The sequence below is a fragment of the Pongo abelii genome, chromosome 23 (genome assembly GCF_028885655.2).
Source record: "Pongo abelii isolate AG06213 chromosome 23, NHGRI_mPonAbe1-v2.0_pri, whole genome shotgun sequence".
NCBI classification, from domain to species: Eukaryota; Metazoa; Chordata; class Mammalia; order Primates; family Hominidae; genus Pongo; species Pongo abelii.
Genome location: NC_085929.1, coordinates 49,383,146 through 49,407,856, shown reverse-complemented (window position 1 = coordinate 49,407,856; position 24,711 = coordinate 49,383,146). Strand labels below are relative to the sequence as shown.

The 24,711-nt window shown below is 54.1% G+C and overlaps 1 protein-coding gene across 10 annotated transcripts in view; it reads left to right on the top strand.

Moving 5' to 3' along the window:
- PACSIN2 (protein kinase C and casein kinase substrate in neurons 2) overlaps positions 1 to 24,711 on the top strand; it is a 150,564-nt gene that overhangs the window by 93,752 nt on the left and 32,101 nt on the right. For all 10 annotated transcript variants that reach the window (XM_024239614.3, XM_054542937.2, XM_054542933.2 and 7 more), the window contains 1 exon segment: positions 5,411 to 5,543. In XM_024239614.3, coding sequence (XP_024095382.3) covers positions 5,484 to 5,543 — 60 coding nt within the window. In that variant the 5' untranslated portion in view covers positions 5,411 to 5,483.

Below are 24,711 nucleotides of genomic sequence, written 5' to 3'. Positions count from 1 at the left end.
TAATAGCTCACTGCAGCCTTGACCTGCTGGGCTCAAGCAATCCTCTTGCCTCAGCCTCCCGAGTAGCTGGGACCACAGGTGCGTGCCACCATGCTTGGCTAATTTTTTTTATTTTCTACTTTTTGTAGAGATGGGATCTCACTGTGTTGCCCAGGCTGGTCTTGAGCTCCTGGGCTTAGGCATTCCTCCTGCCTTGGCCTCTCAAAGTGCTGGGATTACAGGCGTGAGCCACCGTGTCTGACCCATATTTAGTTTTTCATGTTGTATGTTCTAGAAGATTTGAACTCAGCACTGAGGTGGTTAAGATCAGTGGTTAAGAGCATGACTGCTGTCGGTGTGCCTTTATTAAGGTCTCAACTCCACTGCATGGGCAAGCTCCTAACCCTTTCTGTGCCCCAGGTTCCTTGCTTTGACAATGCCCATGGCGAAACTGCTACCCCATAGAGTTGTTAGGATTAAATGGAGTGCACGCGTGTAGCGCATGGGGCGCAGCATCTGGCACACAAGGAGTCGCCATAGGGGTGGGTATGACTGGCTTCTTTGCTGTTGAAGAAGGGAGGGCTGGTGGCAAGGTCACAGTGGTAGGTGGCAGCCTCACCAAAAGTGCTTATCCCAGTAGCAACAATGACAGGAAAACAAAAATCAAACCCAGCCCCAGTCACCAACATTTCCCAGTACCTTTGGGTGGTTTGCTGTGTTGATTCTAAGAACAATGGCTATCACTTTAGGGTGTCAGGTGTATGCCAGGTGACTTCGTCACTTCTGGGCCTTCTCCATGCCTGCGAGGAAATCACCTTCCTATTGGGTTGAGAGGCTGCCTCTTGAGAGCTGCTGGTGTGTCCCTGCACATGGATGACGTTTGAAGTCATGGGAGTTCCAGAGATCAGTGCTGGGAGGGATGGGAGGAGCCACAGAGCGGACTGCAAGGTGTGCAAGCGGTTGGGGTAGGAAAGGGAGGCTCATCAGGGTGAGAGCGGGGAGCCAGGAGAGTCCCATACGCTGAGGCTGGGGCGGGGTGCTGTTGGAGGGGTGAGGCGGTTGGACAGGGCCCCTGCTGCTCATGTTCCGGAGCGGAGCGGGGGCAGGAGAGAGGGGACTTATGAGTTGTCATTGAGAACTCAGCTTGGTGCCTGCACTCAAGGCCCCCCTTCCCCACCCCCCACCCCCACCCCCACCCCAGGTTGTTGCTCTGTGAACATCAGAAATGAGTTCCCAGATTAGCCACAGTTGTACTATCAGTTGGGTTTTGTTTGTGGTGCAGATTCTTGTCCCCCAGGTCCTCCCCTTTACCTGCATTCCTTGTGACTGTGGAGCTGAAGGAAGTAGCAAGGACACTTTGAAGCCCAGGGTGCAGGCCAAGAACGATGCTCCCATTGAGGTAGGCCGTGCCACGGCCTGTGACCTGGGGGTACTGAGACCTTCATCTCATTTAACCGTCACTGAAACCTGGTAAAGCACAGCTCAGGAACTGGGGTTCAGAGAAATGACATGACTTTCTGCGGTCATCCAGCTGGCCAGTGGTAGAGCTCGGATTTCCCACCTTCCACTGTCCCAGGCCTTCCCCATAGGCACCTCGTCTGCATTACCTCACTGACTCTTTGGGCAGGAGACTTTCATTTCTTCCCCTCACAGTTTCTGTCTCTTTGGGTTTTCTATACCTTGCCTCAGTGTCCCCTTAGGGCTTCGGATATCTTTGCTAGATTCTGACTGCACAGTTCAATGAGACCTTGTATAAGATGTGCTTAGAGGGTTCAGATGAAAGTGTAGTTGATTGTGAATTATTCCAGCTCAAGAACTGAAGTGGTGGTACAGAGCTTCCTAAAGTCATTTCTGTTGGGTCTGAAGTGCCTTGTGCATTTTATAAAAAGAGATTTGTCTTCCTAATTCTGTTTTACTTAAAATTAATAAAGATGTATATAATCTTGGAGAATGTCTAAGTTGGAAGGTGACAGATTCGTGGCAGGGAGCAGCTGGCCGAGCATTAAGATGAACTCTTAAGTAATGCACATGGGGATAGTTGAGCTGATGTTATTACAGATTGAGCTGTGGCCACAGGGGATGCCCGTGGGGTACGCTTGTCCCTCATTGCCCCTGAAGGCATTCTACAGGATGTCACTGTTGCTGAGTGCAGTGCTATGATGAGATCCTGGTCCCAGACAGAAGGAAAGTGAATAAGTGTGGGCCTTTCCCAGCTCTGCTACCATGTGACCAGAGAATGTCCCTTCCCCTTGCTGGTTGCTCCTTGTTCCTTTTGGTCAGCTAAGAGCATATGTCCTGTCTGATGCCCTTGGCAGACCCAGAATCTTGGTTATATTACCTCTCTCCTCAGTGATTCAGGCTCTTACTCCTAAAGGCTGCCCACTGTGCTGAGCCTCTCCTTGGCTCCTGGCACTTAGTGGGCTCTTAAATCTTAGGCCCGGTGTGGTGGCTCATACATGTAATCTCAGCAATTTGGGAGGCCAAAGCAGGAGGATCGCTTGAGCCCAGGAGTTTGAGACCAGCCTGGGCGACAGTGAGACCCCAGTTTCCACACACAAAAATTTTTTTTAATTAGCTGGGCCTGGCAGCACGTGCCTATAGTCCCAGCTACTCAGGAGGCTGAGGCGAGAGGATTGCTTGAGCCCATGAGTTCCAGGCTGCAGTGAGCTGTGATCATGCCACTGCACTCCAGCTTGGATGACAGACAAGATGCTTTGTCAATCAGTCAACCACCAGTCAGTCAATCAGTCAGTCTTGTGCAGAACTGTGTCACGACCACAGCTGCATCCAGACAGAATCTGAATCCCTCTGCCCAAGTGGCTCAGGTGTCAGGAGCAGGGGCCTGCTCTTCCCTGCGGCTGCTCCCATGGCTGGCCAGGCAGCCCAGCTGGCGGCTTGACTGGGCCACTTTGAGACTCACCTGAGCCCAAAGCCCTGATATTCCCTGAGAAGCCTAGAGCAGAGACCAGCTGCTCTGAGTAGAAAACTTTCTCCTGCTGAAACATGGGGTGAGGCGACTCCAGGAGGACCCTGGCTAGTAGCATAGGATTCCGTAGAAAAAAGGCTCACACCTGTAATCCCACCTGTAATCGGGAGGGCAAGATGGGTGGATCACTTGAGGTCACGAGTTTGAGACCAGCCTGGCCAACATGGTGGAAACCCCATCTCTACTAAAAAATACAAAAATTAGCCGAGCGTGGTGGCACATGCCTGTAATCCCAGCTACTGGCGAGGCTGAGGCACTAGAGTTGCTTGAACCTGGGAAGCAGAGGTTTCAGTGAGCTGAGATTGCACTACTGCACTCCAGCCCAGGCAACAGAGCCAGATTCCACCTAAAAAAAAAAAAGAATTGCTGTGAGAGGTGGCATCAGGGCCCAAGCCAGGTGGCCTGTCCAGCCTCTGTGAATCCTAGTGGTTCAAATGACACGCTGCCCCTATGATTATGGAGCAGAGCCCTAACCAGCATGGGAGAACACCTCACTGGAGTTCTCTCCATGAGAGCCTGGTTAGGAGCATGCATGCATCTTAGTCCTGCAACTGTCTCCTCACAGCAGCAATGTCTTTGGAGGACTTGGCTTTGAAGTACCGTTATCTGTTGTGGACTTTGTCTCTGTTGCTGCACAGCAGTGTGTTTACCTTTAGGAGCTCTGCAATCCACCAGATTAAGACCTTTTAATTAGCAATCCAATTTTAGGTTGTAGCAAGCCTGATTTACTTAACTTTGAGATTGTTTTTGGAAAACATCTTGGTGTAATGGAGAGAATATTACCTTAGCAAGCAGGCAGAGCTGGTGTCAGATACTAGTCTCCACCAGCCATTACTTGGACAACCGTGGGCAAATTACTGAACATCAATTTTCTTGACTTTAAAATAGAGACAGAAGTAATGATAGTAATCATAATTACTGTGTAATAATAATAGTGGCAACAATAATTCATTATTTACTATGTTTGTAGCACTTACTAAGGGTATATAACAGTACTTAGTAAGTTCGTAGCACTTACTAAGGGCCAAGTATTGTTCTAAGCTCTTGTATATATTTGACTTGCAGCAGTTCTGTGTTGTAGGTTCCATTAGTTCCATTAGTGTCTCTTTTTTTTTTTTTGGAGATGGAGTTTCGCTCTTGTTGCCCAGGCTGGAGTGCAATGGCACAATCTTGGCTCACTGCAACCTCCACCTACCAGGTTCAAGCGATTCTCCTGCCTCAGCCTCCTGAGTAGGTGGGATTCAGGCACGTGCCACCACGCTTGGCTAATTTTGTATTTTTAGTAGAGATGGGGTTTCTCCATCTTGGTCAGGCTAGTCTTGAACTCCTGACCTCAGGTGATCCACCTGCCTTGGCCTCCCAAAGTGCTGGGATTACAGGCGTGAGCCACTGTGCCCGGCCTATTGTCTCTCTTTTACAGATAAGGCAAGCGAGGCACAGAGAGGGTAGGTAACTTGCCCACTGTTGCCCAGCTCATAAGTAATGGGTCTGGGATTCAAGCCTAGGCAGACTGACTCTGGAGTCTGTGTTTCTTGCTCCAATTCCAGGCTGTCTGACAGAGAATCATGAAGATTCATGTGATAACATATGGAACAGGACCTAGAACAAAGTCTTGCACCTTGTTGGTGCTCAAAACAAGTTGGCCACTCTGTCTCACCCCTTCCTGTTGCTAAGCTAAGGCTTTAGACTGTTGACTGTGGCAGTGAGGAAGGTCTTGGATCTCTGGCTGTGTGATCTGAACACAGGGTAAGGTAAAGAAAGGTGGGGTCACCTTTTTACCAGAAAGTCAGACAGTTTCATCTCGGCTGTGGACAGGTCATCACACTAGCAAGGTGTGGTTTGTGCTTATGGGAGTCCTTCAGTTTCTTCCCTCCAACAGGGGAAATAATTGCTGCCTTTACCCTTGCCTGGATTGTAGATTGCTGAGTCTGTTACTCAGAAGTGATCCATTTAACTTTCCAGCTGAGCCACACACAGACAGTAGCAGAACAAACTGGTCTGAATTTGGGGCTTCAGTGGCTGAGTCAGTAAAGGTGGAGTTGAGTGGGGACAGTGCTCAACACAAGTGGAATGTGGTAGACACTCTGGAGAGGGGAGTCAGGTGTCAAAGGTGCGATTACCTCCACTCATGTTTTATCCCAGGTCCTATCCCTACCGGTTAGGTAGAGTAGGCCAAGATGGGCAAGCCCAGAGATCCAGGGACTCTGCCTGCTTTTACGCACATGCACCCCCCGCCCCCCACCACCCACCATGCACACACAGAGACATACACATATGCACCCAGAGTTGGTTAGAGTCTACTGGCTTTCTGCCACCTGAAGGAAATATTATAGACTGCCCCGTACTGAAGGCAGTGATTAGAAATGGGAAGTTGTGAAATAGAGATGACTTGTTTCCTTACCTTGGGAATTTAAAAACCACATGATATATGTTTTTCGTTTATAGGTTTGTCTACAGATTTTGAGCGTTCGAAGTTGACCCCTGACTATACTTTGCTGCTCCCTCAGCCTTTGAAGAAATGTCTGTCACGTATGATGATTCCGTTGGAGTAGAAGTGTCCAGCGACAGCTTCTGGGAGGTAATGCACCTGCTTTCTTCCAGTGAATGAAGTGGCCAGGCCAATAGTGTCTGGCAGGCCCTTTGGTTTTTTTGGTGGAGGTTGGGAAATGAGGTGAACATACCCCCAAACCAGCCACGCATTTGTAGTCAGACCTAGATACCAGCAGAAAAGTTGTGGACACTTGTTTTTAGGCAGTTCAGGTATGCCTTAGCCATCATCGAAGGCAGTGAACTTACGTTGCTAGGAAAGGCTGATACTTAAAGAGGTTAGGGGTGTTTAGGAAAGGTCTTGGCGATCACCTTTTTATGTTTGCCGTGCTGTGAGTGGGAGAGACAGACACTAATTGCTCAGCTTATCCTACGAGGCACTTTACTGTTGAGTTTTATGTAGAAACAAGGAGGGCTGTGATTTGACATCATGCTGGACAGCACAGGCAAGTGGCCAGAGGGCCAAATGCCTTCAAACTTGTTGGAGCATCTGCCGCCAGTCTGTACCCGTGAGTGGCCCCCTTCCTGATTAGATTATTTTTGTTTTTTGTGGGGGCGGAGGGCGTTGTTCCTGAGTCCCACTTACTTTTCCTGCCCGCTAGTTAATGGAAAGTCCATCTTTTTTTTTTTTTTTTTTTTAACAGTTGAGGTCTCGAGAGTGCAGGCTGGAGTGCAGTGGCACCATCATGGCTCACTGAAGCCTTGATCTCCTGGGCACAAGCCATCCTCCCACCTCAGCCTACTGAGTAGCTGAGACTATAGGAAGTCAATTTTTGGTCTAATTTTGTCCCTGTGGCAAAACCCCTGGAGCTTTCCTGGCCTTCATGGAAAGAGGCTTTGCATGGCCGGGCGCAGTGGCTCATGTCTGTAACCCCAGCACTTTGAGAGGCCGAGGCGTGTGGATCATGAGGTCAGGAGTTCAGGACCAGCCTGGCCAACATGGTGAAACCCCATCTCTACTAAAAATACAAAAAATTAACCGGGCGTGGTGGTAGGCACCTGTTGTCCCAGCTATTTGGGAGGCTGAGGCAGGGGAATTGCTTGAACCTGGGAGGCGGAGGTTGCAGTGAGCTGAGACCGTGCCACTGTACTCCAGCCTGGGCAACAGAGCAAGACTCCGTTTCAAAAAAGAAAAAAAGGAGAGAGGCTTTGCGGTTAGAAAACTCTGAGCTCTGAGCCGGGCGTAGTGGCTCATGCCTGTAATCCCAGCACTTTGGGAGGCCAAGGCGGGCGGATCACCTGAGGTTTGGAGTTCGAGACCAGCCTGACCAACATGGAGAAACCCTGTCTCTACTAAAAATACAAAAAATTAGCTGGGCATGGTGGTGCACGCCTGTAATCCCAGCTACTCAGGAGGCTGAGGCAGGAGAATCACTAGAACCCAGGAGGCGGAGGTTGCAGTGAGCCGGGATCGCACCATTGCACTCCAGCCTGGGCAACAAGAGCGAAACTCCGTCTCAAAAAACAAAAACAAAAACCGAAAACTCTGAGCTCTGATCCCAGCTGTGCTGTTGCTAGCTGTGTGACCTTGGGCAAGTCGCTCAACTGATCTGAGCCTCGCGATCTTCGTCTGTGAAGTAGGGGATACTGTTGGCCTCTAAGGGGGGCTGCCAGGATAAGATAAGAACATGGATGGCAGCACCCATATGGGTGCTTCGGTGACACAGGAGGCTCCAGTGGTAGAAGCGATAAGGGTGATGCCCTGGTGTTTGCTGGGGACTAGCATAAAGTCATTTTATAAACAAATGATCACAGTGATATATATTGTGACATAGACAAGTGATCACAGGTGCCCAAGTTTAAAAAAAAGATGGGCAAGGAGCTCAAAATTCTATCAACACACTTTTCCCCTATGTATTGGACAAAAACATCATCGACTTTTAGCCGAATACCATTTGTTAAAATTATGTGTTGGCCGGGCGCGGTGGCTCTCGCCTGTAATCCCAGCACTTTGGGAGGCTGAGGCGGGCAGATCACGAAGTCAGGAGATCGAGACCATCCTGGATAACACGGTGAAACCCTGTCTCTACTAAAAAATACAAAAATTTAGCCGGGCATGGTGGTGGGCACCTGTAGTCCCAGCTACTCTGGAGGCGGAGGCAGGAGAATGGCGTGAACCCAGGAAGCGGAGCTTGCAGTGAGCCGAGACAGCGCCACCGCACTCCAGCCTGGGCGACAGAGCAAGACTCCGTCTCAAAAAAAAAAAAAAAAAATGTGTTAACTGAGTACCTGTAGTGTGCTAGGCAAGGGATGTGACAGACCGAGTTCCTGCCCTCCAGGAGCTGGCTTCTGCCACAGCAGAAGTAAATGTGGAAAGGCACAGAGCATGCAGGTCCTCTCTGCTGCCACCCCTCGGCTAGTGGCATCCTTCTGGAGGAGTGAGGGGGGCACCCAGCTCAAATTTCAGCAGCCGGAGAGGCACATCTGCCTGGGAAATATTTCACTTAAGACGGCAAGAGTGACAGGAGCAGTGATAGCCAAACAGGTCGCCAGCCACATCTCACAGCATGGCAGGAGGTTGGCCGTGAAACTAGATGAAGCAGGACCAGCAGTTACATGACGTGGTTTGGAGGTGCCCCTGGAACAGTGCTAGAATTCAGGACTGCCTCTGCCCCCACTTGCAGGTACAGGTTCACAGTAATCAGGTCCCGCTGGCTGGCCCCCCCAGAGAGGCTGTGGCCTCATTAGTGCAGGAGCACTCATGGGGCTGGCAGCAGCTGTGAGAGCCTTCCTGCGAGCTCTCCAACCTTTAGAAGTGCAGGCCCTTGTTCTCAACACTGAACCAGAACTATAGATAGAAGCCTTTCCAGTTATGGGGAGCCTCTTTTTTTGTAACTGTAGTGACATTGCTGGCTGGCATCAATCATTCCCTGCCTTGGGCTTGGTGATGGTGCAGACAAGACGAGCACACTCAAAAGGCCCTTCCTTGTGAGGGATAGGCCGGGAGAGGCAATGGGGACAGGTGAAGACATTGCTTTGGAGCCAGGAGGTCTGGGTTTGACTGCTGGCCTGATCACTTATTCCTGTGTATGGCTTTGGGCAAGTTACTGATTTTTCTTTGCCTTCATTTCCCAATCTATAAGATCGGGGTAATAACGCTGTCCATATCCTAGTATTGTGAGGGTTAAAAGAATGAATAAACGTTAAGTGTTTTAGGGCATCAGGGCAAGGCTGGTGGGGGCCCTTCCGTCTGACATGGGAGCTGAGGGAGTTGGTGTGCACAGTCAATGTCTGTTCCTGCGGTGCCCTTGGCGGCGTTGTCTTCATTACGCACTTGGTGGCAGAAACTGCTGGGAAAATTACGCAGCTAAATATAGTGCTATTACAGAGGTCTTCCGCTGCTTGTTAAAAAACATTTAGGTGAACGTTGCCAGTGTATATTGTCAGCATATATTAAATCAACTAGCTTTAACAAGTCCAGTAATTAAGCTCTTATGCTCCCTGTTAAATTCTCAACTGCAATAATGTCAGTAGACAGGAACATCTCCTTTTGCCTGAAAATGCTCAGGCGGGCTCTGCTCAGCTTGTGATGCTGTCCCTGAAATTACTCTCCAGCTGGTATCAACTCCGCAGTGCTGTGGTCGTCCGCCTCCTCCATGATGGAAGTTCGTTGTGTGGCGGAGCGACTGCTCAGTGATGGTCTGCAGGGATCTGAGAGACTCAGGTGCACACTGCCAACTGTACATCTTCCCAGGCAGGTGGCAAGTTCCTCTTTCCCACAGAAGGACACTTTTCCAAAGAAAGCCTTGTGGTCTTGAGGTGGAAAAGTTTTTTGTGTTTAATTTTACTCCTTCCCACCAAAAGATACTAACTGGAATATGTCATTCCAGAGCCATCTTCTGTGTGGCCCTGTCCTCCAGGAGCCTTTGGCTGTGACATTTGGAGGAATAAGGTAGACACTAGGCAGGTCATCATGCCAGGTGCTGTAGGATTTGCTGGGTTTGCCCCGGGGGAAGGGCAGGAAAGGCGGCATGGGATAGGGACGTTGCTGCACTTGGATACTTGCTGGATGAATGAAGGAACCCATACTGACCTGTGGGAGGAGAGGTTACTCACAGGGACATGATACTGAATAGAGCTCTTTAATGCATATTCGGAAGGAGTACCTTCTGCATTCCCCAACCCTGTAGATATAGGGGGAAAATAAAAAGAGGAAGAGGGGAGAGGGGATCCAGTTCCCACAAAGAAGATGCTTATGGAGTATGAGAGCAGGAGGGACCACCCCCAGCTCTGCCTCTCAGGAACATGGTCTGCTGGACAGTCAGCAGAGGAGGCCTGTGGCTGAGTAGGGTTGGGCCAAGGATTGGGAACAAGTAGACGGGATGGCATTCTAGGTTGGAACCAAGTCTGGAGCCTGAATGAGTGTGGTCTTACAGAGTGCTGAGGACCTTGACCTTTTTGGAGCTAAGGGCCAGTTTTGGAGCAGAATGGGAAGTCGTGTGGGACTACAGTGGCGGGGGCCAGGTGGAGGCAGTTCCCCAGGTGGGTTGCTCCCTCAGCAAGTCAGAGCCTGGTCTGGCCTGCCCACAGGCTTCACGGCAGGGCATGGGGCAGCTTGGCTGCTTCTGGCAAGTTTTCCTGACTTATTGCAGGAGCCTGGGGGCCCTCCTCCTGCCTCTGCTTCTGGGCACTGCTTCCAGGCCTTCTCTTTGGTTCTGGGAGCTGGTGTACGAAGGGCCTGGGCTGTGAGCCATGGGGCTTTTCAAGTGTCACCAGTGCTTCCTGGCCTCCCTTACCTTCAGTAGACTCTGGGAACAGGATGGCAGGTCTGTCCCTAGCAGGGCTGAGAGCCGCTGCCTGCATCTCTGAGGGCTCCTTGGGGGCCAGGCTAGGAGGGCAGACGCCACTTATTTTAGGAACTGGAGCCTGAGTCTGCCTCAACAAAAGCTCCCTGGAGGCGGGATTTCTACACAGCTGTCAGCTGTCTGTGCATTTTAGAGCTCAGATCTTCTGGATGAACCCAGGCTGAGTCTGACCTCTGTGCACTATCTTGTGGGTACAGAGAGCCCCTGAGAAGAATATTTGGGGAGATGAAGAGAACATAAGCATCTTGTGTCAAATATTTTGGGAATGTTAGCCCTGAAGAGTTGGCACATGACTCTCAACATTTACCGTTCCCTGCCAGGAAGGTGCTCCCTGTAGGTTGTTGCAACTTGCTCTGAGTTGGGCTGGTTTCTCTCAGACTCTAGCACTGCAGGACAGCTCATCACGTGAGAACGCCTTCATATTCATTGTCCATGTGGAGTGGTACTTTCCCCATCCTTCCATACCAATTTTATAGGACACATATTTAGAAGCTGCCATGACCCAGGCCCTGGGCTAAGTCCTGGGCACCCCATATGAGAGCCCGGCCTCGGGCCTCCTAGAGCCAGTGTTGTATGGAGAGCAGTTAGGAGGCGGCAGAGCAGTGCCCTGAGCGCAGGCACAAAGCGAGCAAACATCAATACCACCTCATGCTAAGCAGCAGTGACCGGCTCTGCCTGCTGCCCAGCCTCCTCCACACACGCCCGACCCCAACGGACTTTTCCGTGTAATGGCCTGCCTGTGTCAGCCTTGCAGGGGCAGTGTGCCCACATCCACGGGCTCCTCGGGACAGAGTGTGCATCAGCTTAATTATCACCCCACCGTGCTCACACATGGCTCCTAGAAGGTTAGTGGCCCATATTAATTTCACTAAAGTTTCTAAAAGTTACCATTCTTTCTTTCTTTTCACTGAACTAGTATCTGCTGAACCATGAGCAAGGATTAAGGCATCAACTCCTCAGTCTCCACCCCACTGCCAGATAGCCCATCTAGAAAAGCAGATTGGATGGCTTCCTGCCCTGCTGGGAAGCTTCAGTTTTCTGCATCACCTTCAAAATAGAAGCATACTCTTTAGCATGGCCAAGACACGAGCATGTGTTGACAGCCAGCTGGACTCCCTGACTCTTCCTGAGAAGCTCTGCCCTGGGCTCCAGCCAAGCTGAGCCACCCCAGGTTCCCATCCACAAAGATCTGTGACCCTGCCTGGTGTGGCTTGGAGGATTCTTTCCTCCATCCAGACTTCCATCTCCTTCCTAGGGAGCTGCTCTGGGAAAGGAAGAGCCTTCCCTGACCGCTCAGGGCAGGCTTGGGCAGTCTTCCTCTGTGCTCTCCAGCATTTCCTAGGCTGTAACATGGCATTGCTAATTTCCTACTTCCAGGATGGTTGTAAGAATTACAGAGAACACCCACAAAGAGGCTAAAATTGTGTTTGGTACTTTTTTTCTCTTTTGGCAAAAACTCTTTTTTCTACCCCCATGTTACACACAAAATGTAGACATGGTGTATATTGCATAATCTTCGTTTAAGGTTCTTATCCTTATTTTGGGGAGAGTTGTGTTTCTGATGGTATTTGGCCGTTCTGGGATTTCTGAACAGGCTGCTGCAGCCTGCTCTTCAGAGCATTGTATACCTGCCTTTTTCAGGAATGAGTTATATTCATGTGAATTTCTTCTAAGCCAGTGAGAAAATAGTTTTCCCAAGATCCTGCCCTTCTTTGGTGGGTGACCCTCCCCCTGAGCTGTAGTGGACATTTCCATTATGGTTCAGATAGACTTTGTCGTCCTATGGGGCAGATCAGGGCCCTCGACATGTGGGCTGCCTTTGTCTTGGCCAAGTTTGGCTGACCCTGAATTTCGTGACTCTTTGGAATTATGTGTTTTTAAATGGGTGGTTTTCACAGTTTAGAATACACAACCTAAGCAATGCTTGGATGCTTATGAAAACAGACAGAAGTCAACATTGGACAGACTTTGACGTTGAGATTAGAGCAGAAAGCAGCCTTTGCTGCCCAATCTCTACCCAGTAATGGAGGTTTGTCTCATGATGTGATGGGTTTTAACCAAGCTGCCCTTTGTCCCCCTTGGTCAGTCAGTCAGGCTCATGCCTGGCCTGAGCTTGGAGCTGGGACACAGAGGTGAGTGTGACAGGGACAGTCCGTCGTCCTCTTGGAGCTCATAGGCCAGCAGCAGCACAAGACAGTTCCACAAGTGACTGCCATTTCCCTTGGACATTTTTCAGCACTGCTGCCATCCCTGTCCATGGCCACTGTCCCCTAGCTCGGCAGCAGCAGGGAGACCCTGCTTGGCTGGTGTTGCCAGGGCCTGGTGCCACGCACAGCACATGGGAGGGACTTATATACTTGAAGGAGTGGGTGGCGGTGGGTGGTCGGGTAGATATAACTGAAGGTCTCACAGGAGCCTCTCCTGCTGGGTTCCAGCAGCTGCAGAACTGGCCTGGTTCCCACAGGCGGCTTCCTGCTTTTAGGGCAAACAGGGCAGGGACCAGCCCCGGCCAGCACCAATCCCTTTTACCCATCCACCCAGGAGCACTGCAGGGAGCCAGCCGGGCAGTTTATTTTGGCTGGCTGCTGCAGGCCATCGAATCTGTTATTTTGTTTTCAGCTGTTTCATGCCCTTTGGTGTACGACATCTACAACATTGTCTTCGGCCTGCATGCTCAGCCATTCCCGATACTGGGAAAAATCAAGTTCCACTTTTAGTGGAGGAGGAGAAAGCAGAATTTGGGGTGCATAGTCACAGGTCAGGCTCAGCCAGCAGTGATGGCCTGCTGCTGTTCTGTGATGGGCTGCCCAGGCCAGGGACAGCACTTGCTGGTAGTTGGGCACTGGGCCAGTGGCACCAATGAGCCTGTTGACACCCAGAGTTTATCTTGTCTGAGGTCACAGGACACCTGCATGGCAAGGCCAAGTCTAAATGACTCCTGAGCCTGAGTGGTCTCTGAGCATCCTCTCTACACTTACCGTTTCTGCAGCCACACGCGGGAGCATCGCACACGCGGAGACAGGAAAAGGTGGATGAATGAGGTCACATTTCCTTCTGTTGTGCAGACAGACCTGTCTTCCCCCCATCTAAATGCCATAATTCTGAATGCAGAGAAAGAGTTCTTTGGTTTTTGTGTTGAGGGAATTTAGCACTTCGGGGTTTTGTGCTGTCAAGGAACTTGTCTTCTGAAGATAAAATTTTTTAAGTTTTTTGGTGCATTTCTGTAGATGAAGATAAAATTTTATTTTCTTATTTGATTTCAGTGATGTCAGAGTAACTTTTTAAAACTGTTTAAGAGACCTGTTTTTCCTTTCTACTTAGTAACAAATCTCCTTTCATTTTAGAGCAGGTGGGGTCCATAGTGCTCATTAGACTGTGGTGGGCTTAGCTCCATGGAGACATTTGTGGATAAACGACTGTTTGAGCTGGGCACAGTGCAGGGGGGCGGAGCTGGGTGCCCATGTGGATAAACGATTGTTTGAGCTGGGCACAGTGCAGGGGGGCGGAGCTGGGTGCCCATGTGGATAAACGATTGTTTGAGCTGGGCACAGTGCAGGGGGGCGGAGCTGGGTGCCCATGTGGATAAACGATTGTTTGAGCTGGGCACAGTGCAGGGGGGCGGAGCTGGGTGCCCATGTGGATAAACGATTGTTTGAGCTGGGCCCAGTGCAGGGGGGCGGAGCTGGGTGCCCATGTGGATAAACGACTGTTTGAGCTGGGCCCAGTGCAGGGGGGCGGAGCTGGGTGCCCATGTGGATAAACGATTGTTTGAGCTGGGCACAGTGCAGGGGGGCGGAGCTGGGTGCCCATGTGGATAAACGATTGTTTGAGCTGGGCCCAGTGCAGGGGGGCGGAGCTGGGTGCCCATGTGGATAAACGATTGTTTGAGCTGGGCACAGTGCAGGGGGGCGGAGCTGGGTGCCCATGTGGATAAACGATTGTTTGAGCTGGGCCCAGTGCAGGGGGGCGGAGCTGGGTGCCCATGTGGATAAACGACTGTTTGAGCTGGGCCCAGTGCAGGGGGGCGGAGCTGGGTGCCCATGTGGATAAACGATTGTTTGAGCTGGGCACAGTGCAGGGGGGCGGAGCTGGGTGCCCATGTGGATAAACGATTGTTTGAGCTGGGCCCAGTGCAGGGGGGCGGAGCTGGGTGCCCATGTGGATAAACGATTGTTTGAGCTGGGCACAGTGCAGGGGGGCGGAGCTGGGTGCCCATGTGGATAAACGATTGTTTGAGCTGGGCCCAGTGCAGGGGGGCGGAGCTGGGTGCCCATGTGGATAAACGATTGTTTGAGCTGGGCACAGTGCAGGGGGGCGGAGCTGGGCGCCCATGTGGATAAACGATTGTTTGAGCTGGGCCCAGTGCAGGGGGGCGGAGCTGGGTGCCCATGTGGATAAACGATTGTTTGAGCTGGGCCCAGTGCAGGGGGGCGGAGCTGGGTGCCCATGTGGATAAACGACTGTTTGAGCTGGGCCCAGTGCAGGGGGGCGGAGCTGGGTGCCCATGTGGATAAACGATTGTTTGAGCTGGGCACAGTGCAGGGGGGCGGAGCTGGGTGCCCATGTGGATAAACGATTGTTTGAGCTGGGCCCAGTGCAGGGGGGCGGAGCTGGGTGCCCATGTGGATAAACGATTGTTTGAGCTGGGCACAGTGCAGGGGGGCGGAGCTGGGTGCCCATGTGGATAAACGATTGTTTGAGCTGGGCCCAGTGCAGGGGGGCGGAGCTGGGTGCCCATGTGGATAAACGATTGTTTGAGCTGGGCACAGTGCAGGGGGGCGGAGCTGGGTGCCCATGTGGATAAACGATTGTTAGAGCTGGGCACAGTGCAGGGGGGCGGAGCTGGGTGCCCATGTGGATAAACGATTGTTTGAGCTGGGCACAGTGCAGGGGGGCGGAGCTGGGTGCCCATGTGGATAAACGATTGTTTGAGCTGGGCACAGTGCAGGGGGGCGGAGCTGGGTGCCCATGTGGATAAACGATTGTTAGAGCTGGGCCCAGTGCAGGGGGGCGGAGCTGGGTGCCCATGTGGATAAACGATTGTTTGAGCTGGGCACAGTGCAGGGGGGCGGAGCTGGGTGCCCATGTGGATAAACGATTGTTTGAGCTGGGCACAGTGCAGGGGGGCGGAGCTGGGTGCCCATGTGGATAAACGATTGTTTGAGCTGGGCACAGTGCAGGGGGGCGGAGCTGGGGTGCCCATGTGGATAAACGATTGTTTGAGCTGGGCCCAGTGCAGGGGGGCGGAGCTGGGTGCCCATGTGGATAAACGATTGTTTGAGCTGGGCACAGTGCAGGGGGGCGGAGCTGGGTGCCCATGTGGATAAACGATTGTTTGAGCTGGGCACAGTGCAGGGGGGCGGAGCTGGGTGCCCATGTGGATAAACGATTGTTAGAGCTGGGCCCAGTGCAGGGGGGCGGAGCTGGGTGCCCATGTGGATAAACGATTGTTAGAGCTGGGCACAGTGCAGGGGGGCGGAGCTGGGTGCCCATGTGGATAAACGATTGTTTGAGCTGGGCCCAGTGCAGGGGGGCGGAGCTGGGTGCCCATGTGGATAAACGATTGTTTGAGCTGGGCCCAGTGCAGGGGGGCGGAGCTGGGTGCCCATGTGGATAAACGATTGTTAGAGCTGGGCCCAGTGCAGGGGGGCGGAGCTGGTTGCCCATGTGGATAAACGATTGTTTGAGCTGGGCACAGTGCAGGGGGGCGGAGCTGGGTGCCCATGTGGATAAACGATTGTTTGAGCTGGGCCCAGTGCAGGGGGGCGGAGCTGGGTGCCCATGTGGATAAACGATTGTTAGAGCTGGGCACAGTGCAGGGGGGCGGAGCTGGGTGCCCATGTGGATAAACGATTGTTAGAGCTGGGCCCAGTGCAGGGGGGCGGAGCTGGGTGCCCATGTGGATAAACGATTGTTTGAGCTGGGCACAGTGCAGGGGGGCGGAGCTGGGTGCCCATGTGGATAAACGATTGTTTGAGCTGGGCCCAGTGCAGGGGGGCGGAGCTGGGTGCCCATGTGGATAAACGATTGTTAGAGCTGGGCACAGTGCAGGGGGGCGGAGCTGGGTGCCCATGTGGATAAACGATTGTTTGAGCTGGGCACAGTGCAGGGGGGCGGAGCTGGGTGCCCATGTGGATAAACGATTGTTTGAGCTGGGCACAGTGCAGGGGGGCGGAGCTGGGGTGCCCATGTGGATAAACGATTGTTAGAGCTGGGCCCAGTGCAGGGGGGCGGAGCTGGGTGCCCATGTGGATAAACGATTGTTTGAGCTGGGCCCAGTGCAGGGGGGCGGAGCTGGGTGCCCATGTGGATAAACGATTGTTAGAGCTGGGCACAGTGCAGGGGGGCGGAGCTGGGTGCCCATGTGGATAAACGATTGTTTGAGCTGGGCCCAGTGCAGGGGGGCGGAGCTGGGTGCCCATGTGGATAAACGATTGTTTGAGCTGGGCCCAGTGCAGGGGGGCGGAGCTGGGTGCCCATGTGGATAAACGACTGTTAGAGCTGGGCCCAGTGCAGGGGGGCGGAGCTGGGTGCCCATGTGGATAAACGATTGTTTGAGCTGGGCACAGTGCAGGGGGGCGGAGCTGGGTGCCCATGTGGATAAACGACTGTTTGAGCTGGGCCCAGTGCAGGGGGGCGGAGCTGGGTGCCCATGTGGATAAACGACTGTTAGAGCTGGGCCCAGTGCAGGGGGGCGGAGCTGGGTGCCCATGTGGATAAACGATTGTTTGAGCTGGGCACAGTGCAGGGGGGCGGAGCTGGGTGCCCATGTGGATAAACGACTGTTTGAGCTGGGCCCAGTGCAGGTTGGCGGAGCTGGGTGCCCATGTGGATAAACGATTGTTAGAGCTGGGCACAGTGCAGGGGGGCGGAGCTGGGTGCCCATGTGGATAAACGATTGTTAGAGCTGGGCACAGTGCAGGGGGGCGGAGCTGGGTGCCCATGTGGATAAACGACTGTTAGAGCTGGGCACAGTGCAGGGGGGCGGAGCTGGGTGCCCATGTGGATAAACGATTGTTTGAGCTGGGCACAGTGCAGGGGGGCGGAGCTGGGTGCCCATGTGGATAAACGACTGTTTGAGCTGGGCCCAGTGCAGGTTGGCGGAGCTGGGTGCCCATGTGGATAAACGATTGTTTGAGCTGGGCCCAGTGCAGGGGGGCGGAGCTGGGTGCCCATGTGGATAAACGATTGTTTGAGCTGGGCCCAGTGCAGGGGGGCGGAGCTGGGTGCCCATGTGGATAAACGACTGTTTGAGCTGGGCCCAGTGCAGGGGGGCGGAGCTGGGTGCCCATGTGGATAAACGACTGTTAGAGCTGGGCACAGTGCAGGGGGGCGGAGCTGGGTGCCCATGTGGATAAACGATTGTTTGAGCTGGGCACAGTGCAGGGGGGCGGAGCTGGGTGCCCATGTGGATAAACGATTGTTTGAGCTGGGCACAGTGCAGGGGGGCGGAGCTGGGTGCCCATGTGGATAAACGATTGTTTGAGCTGGGCCCAGTGCAGGGGGGCGGAGCTGGGTGCCCATGTGGATAAACGACTGTTAGAGCTGGGCACAGTGCAGGGGGGCGGAGCTGGGTGCCCATGTGGATAAACGATTGTTTGAGCTGGGCACAGTGCAGGGGGGCGGAGCTGGGTGCCCATGTGGATAAACGATTGTTTGAGCTGGGCACAGTGCAGGGGGGCGGAGCTGGGTGCCCATGTGGATAAACGATTGTTTGAGCTGGGCACAGTGCAGGGGGGCGGAGCTGGGTGCCCATGTGGATAAACGATTGTTTGAGCTGGGCACAGTGCAGGGGGGCGGAGCTGGGGTGCCCATGTGGATAAACGATTGTTTGAGCTGGGCCCAGTGCAGGGGGGCGGAGCTGGGTGCCCATGTGGATAAACGATTGTTTGAGCTGGGCCCAGTGCAGGGGGGCGGAGCTGGGTGCCCATGTGGATAAACGACTGTTAGAGCTGGGCACAGTGCAGGGGGGCGGAGCTGGGTGCCCATGTGGATAAACGATTGTTTGAGCTGGGCACAGTGCAGGGGGGCGGAGCTGGGTGCCCATGTGGATAAACGATTGTTTGAGCTGGGCACAGTGCAGGGGGGCGGAGCTGGGTGCCCATGTGGATAAACGATTGTTTGAGCTGGGCACAGTGCAGGGGGGCGGAGCTGGGGTGCCCATGTGGATAAACGATTGTTTGAGCTGGGCACAGTGCAGGGGGGCGGAGCTGGGTGCCCATGTGGATAAACGATTGTTTGAGCTGGGCACAGTGCAGGGGGGCGGAGCTGGGTGCCCATGTGGATAAACGATTGTTTGAGCTGGGCACAGTGCAGGGGGGCGGAGCTGGGTGCCCATGTGGATAAACGACTGTTTGAGCTGGGCACAGTGCAGGGGGGCGGAGCTGGGTGCCCATGTGGATAAACGATTGTTTGAGCTGGGCACAGTGCAGGGGGGCGGAGCTGGGTGCCCATGTGGATAAACGATTGTTTGAGCTGGGCACAGTGCAGGGGGGCGGAGCTGGGTGCCCATGTGGATAAACGACTGTTTGAGCTGGGCCCAGTGCAGGGGGGCGGAGCTGGGTGCCCATGTGGATAAACGATTGTTTGAGCTGGGCACAGTGCAGGGGGGCGGAGCTGGGTGCCCATGTGGATAAACGACTGTTTGAGCTGGGCACAGTGCAGGGGGGCGGAGCTGGGGTGCCCATGTGGATAAACGATTGTTTGAGCTGGGCACAGTGCAGGGGGGCGGAGCTGGGTGCCCATGTGGATAAACGACTGTTTGAGCTGGGCACAGTGCAGGGGGGCGGAGCTGGGGTGCCCATGTGGATAAACGATTGTTTGAGCTGGGCCCAGTGCAGGGGGGCGGAGCTGGGTGCCCATGTGGATAAACGATTGTTTGAGCTGGGCACAGTGCAGGGGGGCGGAGCTGGGTGCCCATGTGGATAAACGACTGTTTGAGCTGGGCACAGTGCAGGGGGGCGGAGCTGGGTGCCCATGTGGATAAACGATTGTTTGAGCTGGGCACAGTGCAGGGGGGCGGAGCTGGGTGCCCATGTGGATAAACGATTGTTTGAGCTGGGCACAGTGCAGGGGGGCGGAGCTGGGGTGCCCATGTGGATAAACGATTGTTTGAGCTGGGCCCAGTGCAGGGGGGCGGAGCTGGGTGCCCATGTGGATAAACGATTGTTTGAGCTGGGCACAGTGCAGGGGGGCGGAGCTGGGTGCCCATGTGGATAAACGATTGTTTGAGCTGGGCACAGTGCAGGGGGGCGGAGCTGGGGTGCCCATGTGGATAAACGATTGTTTGAGCTGGGCACAGTGCAGGGGGGCGGAGCTGGGTGCCCATGTGGATAAACGATTGTTTGAGCTGGGCACAGTGCAGGGGGGCGGAGCTGGGTGCCCATGTGGATAAACGATTGTTTGAGCTGGGCACAGTGCAGGGGGGCGGAGCTGGGTGCCCATGTGGATAAACGATTGTTTGAGCTGGGCACAGTGCAGGGGGGCGGAGCTGGGTGCCCATGTGGATAAACGATTGTTTGAGCTGGGCCCAGTGCAGGGGGGCGGAGCTGGGTGCCCATGTGGATAAACGATTGTTTGAGCTGGGCACAGTGCAGGGGGGCGGAGCTGGGTGCCCATGTGGATAAACGATTGTTTGAGCTGGGCACAGTGCAGGGGGGCGGAGCTGGGTGCCCATGTGGATAAACGATTGTTTGAGCTGGGCACAGTGCAGGGGGGCGGAGCTGGGTGCCCATGTGGATAAACGATTGTTTGAGCTGGGCACAGTGCAGGGGGGCGGAGCTGGGTGCCCATGTGGATAAACGATTGTTTGAGCTGGGCACAGTGCAGGGGGGCGGAGCTGGGTGCCCATGTGGATAAACGATTGTTTGAGCTGGGCCCAGTGCAGGGGGGCGGAGCTGGGTGCCCATGTGGATAAACGATTGTTTGAGCTGGGCACAGTGCAGGGGGGCGGAGCTGGGTGCCCATGTGGATAAACGACTGTTTGAGCTGGGCACAGTGCAGGGGGGCGGAGCTGGGTGCCCATGTGGATAAACGACTGTTTGAGCTGGGCACAGTGCAGGGGGGCGGAGCTGGGTGCCCATGTGGATAAACGACTGTTTGAGCTGGGCACAGTGCAGGGGGGCGGAGCTGGGTGCCCATGAGGATAAACGATTGTTTGAGCTGGGCCCAGTGCAGGGGGGCGGAGCTGGGTGCCCATGTGGATAAACGACTGTTTGAGCTGGGCACAGTGCAGGGGGGCGGAGCTGGGTGCCCATGTGGATAAACGATTGTTTGAGCTGGGCACAGTGCAGGGGGGCGGAGCTGGGTGCCCATGTGGATAAACGATTGTTTGAGCTGGGCACAGTGCAGGGGGGCGGAGCTGGGGTGCCCATGTGGATAAACGATTGTTTGAGCTGGGCACAGTGCAGGGGGGCGGAGCTGGGGTGCCCATGTGGATAAACGATTGTTTGAGCTGGGCACAGTGCAGGGGGGCGGAGCTGGGTGCCCATGTGGATAAACGATTGTTTGAGCTGGGCACAGTGCAGGGGGGCGGAGCTGGGTGCCCATGTGGATAAACGACTGTTTGAGCTGGGCACAGTGCAGGGGGGCGGAGCTGGGTGCCCATGTGGATAAACGATTGTTTGAGCTGGGCACAGTGCAGGGGGGCGGAGCTGGGTGCCCATGTGGATAAACGACTGTTTGAGCTGGGCACAGTGCAGGGGGGCGGAGCTGGGGTGCCCATGTGGATAAACGACTGTTTGAGCTGGGCACAGTGCAGGGGGGCGGAGCTGGGTGCCCATGTGGATAAACGATTGTTTGAGCTGGGCACAGTGCAGGGGGGCGGAGCTGGGTACCCATGTGGATAAACGATTGTTTGAGCTGGGCACAGTGCAGGGGGGCGGAGCTGGGGTGCCCATGTGGATAAACGATTGTTTGAGCTGGGCACAGTGCAGGGGGGCGGAGCTGGGGTGCCCATGTGGATAAACGATTGTTTGAGCTGGGCACAGTGCAGGGGGGCGGAGCTGGGTGCCCATGTGGATAAACGATTGTTTGAGCTGGGCACAGTGCAGGGGGGCGGAGCTGGGTGCCCATGTGGATAAACGATTGTTTGAGCTGGGCACAGTGCAGGGGGGCGGAGCTGGGTGCCCATGTGGATAAACGATTGTTTGAGCTGGGCACAGTGCAGGGGGGCGGAGCTGGGTGCCCATGTGGATAAACGATTGTTTGAGCTGGGCACAGTGCAGGGGGGCGGAGCTGGGTGCCCATGTGGATAAACGATTGTTTGAGCTGGGCACAGTGCAGGGGGGCGGAGCTGGGTGCCCATGTGGATAAACGATTGTTTGAGCTGGGCACAGTGCAGGGGGGCGGAGCTGGGTGCCCATGTGGATAAACGATTGTTTGAGCTGGGCACAGTGCAGGGGGGCGGAGCTGGGTGCCCATGTGGATAAACGATTGTTTGAGCTGGGCACAGTGCAGGGGGGCGGAGCTGGGTGCCCATGTGGATAAACGATTGTTTGAGCTGGGCACAGTGCAGGGGGGCGGAGCTGGGTGCCCATGTGGATAAACGATTGTTTGAGCTGGGCACAGTGCAGGGGGGCGGAGCTGGGGTGCCCAGGTACAGAGGTGGAGAGAGGAGCCCACATTCCAGTAGCAGGCACTGGTAGGGTAACAGGAGTCATAAAGTAAACCAGGATTTGGGTGCAGGGGCTAGGGCCAGGGTGGAGGTAGACTGGAGTGCAGTATGGGGGGCTGTGGAAGCACCAAACTGGGAAGAGGAGGGAACGGAAGGAGGTGGGGAGGCTTCCTGGAAGAATTGATCCTCCAGCTTTTCCCAGCTGGCGTTTCCCCACTAGATCATCGGCTTTGGACCTAAGGGGTTGAGCCAGTTTTGCATGTCTCTCACACACCCTGTCAGTCAGGGGGTGCCTTGGGAATTCTTCCAAAAGCCTCAGGTCTTCAGCGAGCTTAGGGACCAGGCAGGTGACCTCACTGTGGCAGCTCTTCCGGCAAGGTGATGCCTGCATCAGTGGGGGCACCTCCCTGAGGAGTGAGGGAGAGCAAAAACGGCGGCCATGTACCAAATTCCTGCCACTTGCTGGGTGCTCGGCTGAAGGCGAGTGAGCAGTGCATGTCTTCCCAGAGACTCAGGGCTCCAGGATGGGGTCTTGGGGGCGATGGCACACAGGGTGGCATATGCTGTGCATGTGAACGCCATGTAGGGTGTCACGGGGCCTTCTCGACATCTGTGTAACACGCACCAAGGGAGCAGTGCATGGGGAGCCTGGCCGACAGCCTTGAGGAAGAGTTAGTTCAACACAGCTTTGCATAAACACATCCTTTCTCTCTATGTTATTTATCTTATGTGTTCTGCCTTTGGAGTTAGGATCTGAAAATTGCAGTCTCTGGGTTTCTGTGTCATCTATTTTTTATTTTGTCATTTTGAACATTTCAGTTAAAGATTCGTAACTCAATGGGTCTTTAAGGTTGTTGAAATCTGGGATTCATGCTTTTAAATGATCAAACAGCGAGGGGTGCTTTCAGGGTAGTGAGCTCCATTTTCTTCACCTTCGTACTTGAGGATACAGGTTTCAGGGACAGAGGATACGGCCAGTCAGTGTTGGGAGCAAGAACTGAAAACCCCAAGTTGAGACAGAAGTGAGGCCCCAAGGAAAGGACAGGACTAGTGCTGGGTCAGAATCGAGCCTGGATTGCAGATCACACTCAAGGCGATTCTGAATCTCTAACCCTCTTGGGCCCTGCAAGGTAAATAGCATCACCTCATTTGCAGATGGGGAGCCCCATTGAGGTTAGGTGTTAGTCTGAGCTTGTGGTTCAAGGTAGCACCGAAGTGTGGAACTCCTAGGGCCTACATTCCAGGGCTGAGACAAGTTGGGAGCCCAGTGGTGGACAAGCTGGTAGGAAGTTTGGGGACCAGGACGAGTGGAATCCCATAGATATGAGGATGTGGAAATTGCAGTTTGGCACCTGAAAGCAAGGCACGGACTAGATGGTTTTTCAAGGACCCCTGTTACTCTTTGGTGTTTTCAAACACACATCACAGATTTCACAACCCTAATATCAACAGTCATCCCTGTTTGGAAAGGAAGATTCAGCGTAGGGGTTAGGATAGGTTGGAAGAAAGTTGCCTGAAGCTGTCACCATGGGGACGCCTGGCAGGTGTGTACAGGTTACAACATCTGCCAGGCACACGCACACCCTCCCCAGGGAAGGTGGGTGAGAGGTAATGACTCTGCAGGGCACAGTCCTGAGGAGAAGGGACTCAGTCCTGGAGCCCCCCCTAGCTGCCTGGGGCACGAGTTGGCTTAGGGATAAAGTAACTCAGTCCCTGGATTTCCCTGAAAGCTTTGTAGCTGCAGTGAAGGCCCGGTGAGGCCCTGCAGCTGGCTGTGCTTACGTGACTCTCTCTGGAATGTGGCAGAAGCACCGGGAGTTGCTCTTCTGCCGGCCGTGAGGTTACTGGCTGATGACGTGCTAAGAGTTGATTCCTTTTAGCTACGATGGAGAGAGCTCCTGTGACTCGCAGGATTAAGAACTGATAAATAGGCCGGGTGCGGTGGCTCACGCCTGTATTCCCAACACGTTGGGAGGCTGAGGTGGGTGGATCACTTGAGGTCAGGAGTTCAAGACCAGCCTGGCCAACATGGCGAAGCCCTGTCTCTACTAAAAATACAAAAATTAGCCGGGCATGGTGGCGCACGCCTGTAATCCCAGCTACTTGGGGGGCTGAGGCAGGAGAATCGCTTGAACACAGGAGGCAGAGGTTGCAGTGAGTCGAGATGCGCCATTGTCCAGCCTGGACAACAGAGCGAGACTCCATCTCAAAAAAAAAAAGAACTGATAGATAAAGGAACATGAGTTATTTGGTTGGCCATGCCTCTGAGATCTCAATGACTTCTCAGTCCCTTCCCTTCCGGGGGGAATGGAAATCCCAGCTCCCAGCACTATTTGGGCTCTGAGAAGATAGGGTGTCCTCTCTCTGCCTGGCATGGATGATGGAGACATATAGAGGCATAGTAGTTGCCCTCAGAACCCACTATTTTGATGCATTTTGGCATGCGACAGCACATGTCCACCAGGGGGAGGGGTGATCTGTGGGGGAGGTGTCCTGGGGCAGCAGAGCCCCCAGCTCACTCTCCGTGGGCCTCATGGCATTTTCCTCAGCTGTGAGAAAGCGGCCTTGCCTCAGAGCTGCCTTCAGCTACCACCTCAAACATCACTTCCTCCAGGCAGCCCTGACCACCCAGAGTGTTCCTTCTCAGAATGTGTCACTGTCTCATTGCATTATTTTTCTGGCCATAAGTTCCATGAGGGACAGTCCCATGGCAGTTTGTTCACCACTATATCCCTAGGGCCTCATGGCCCTTCACACACAGTGGATGTTCCTTAAATACC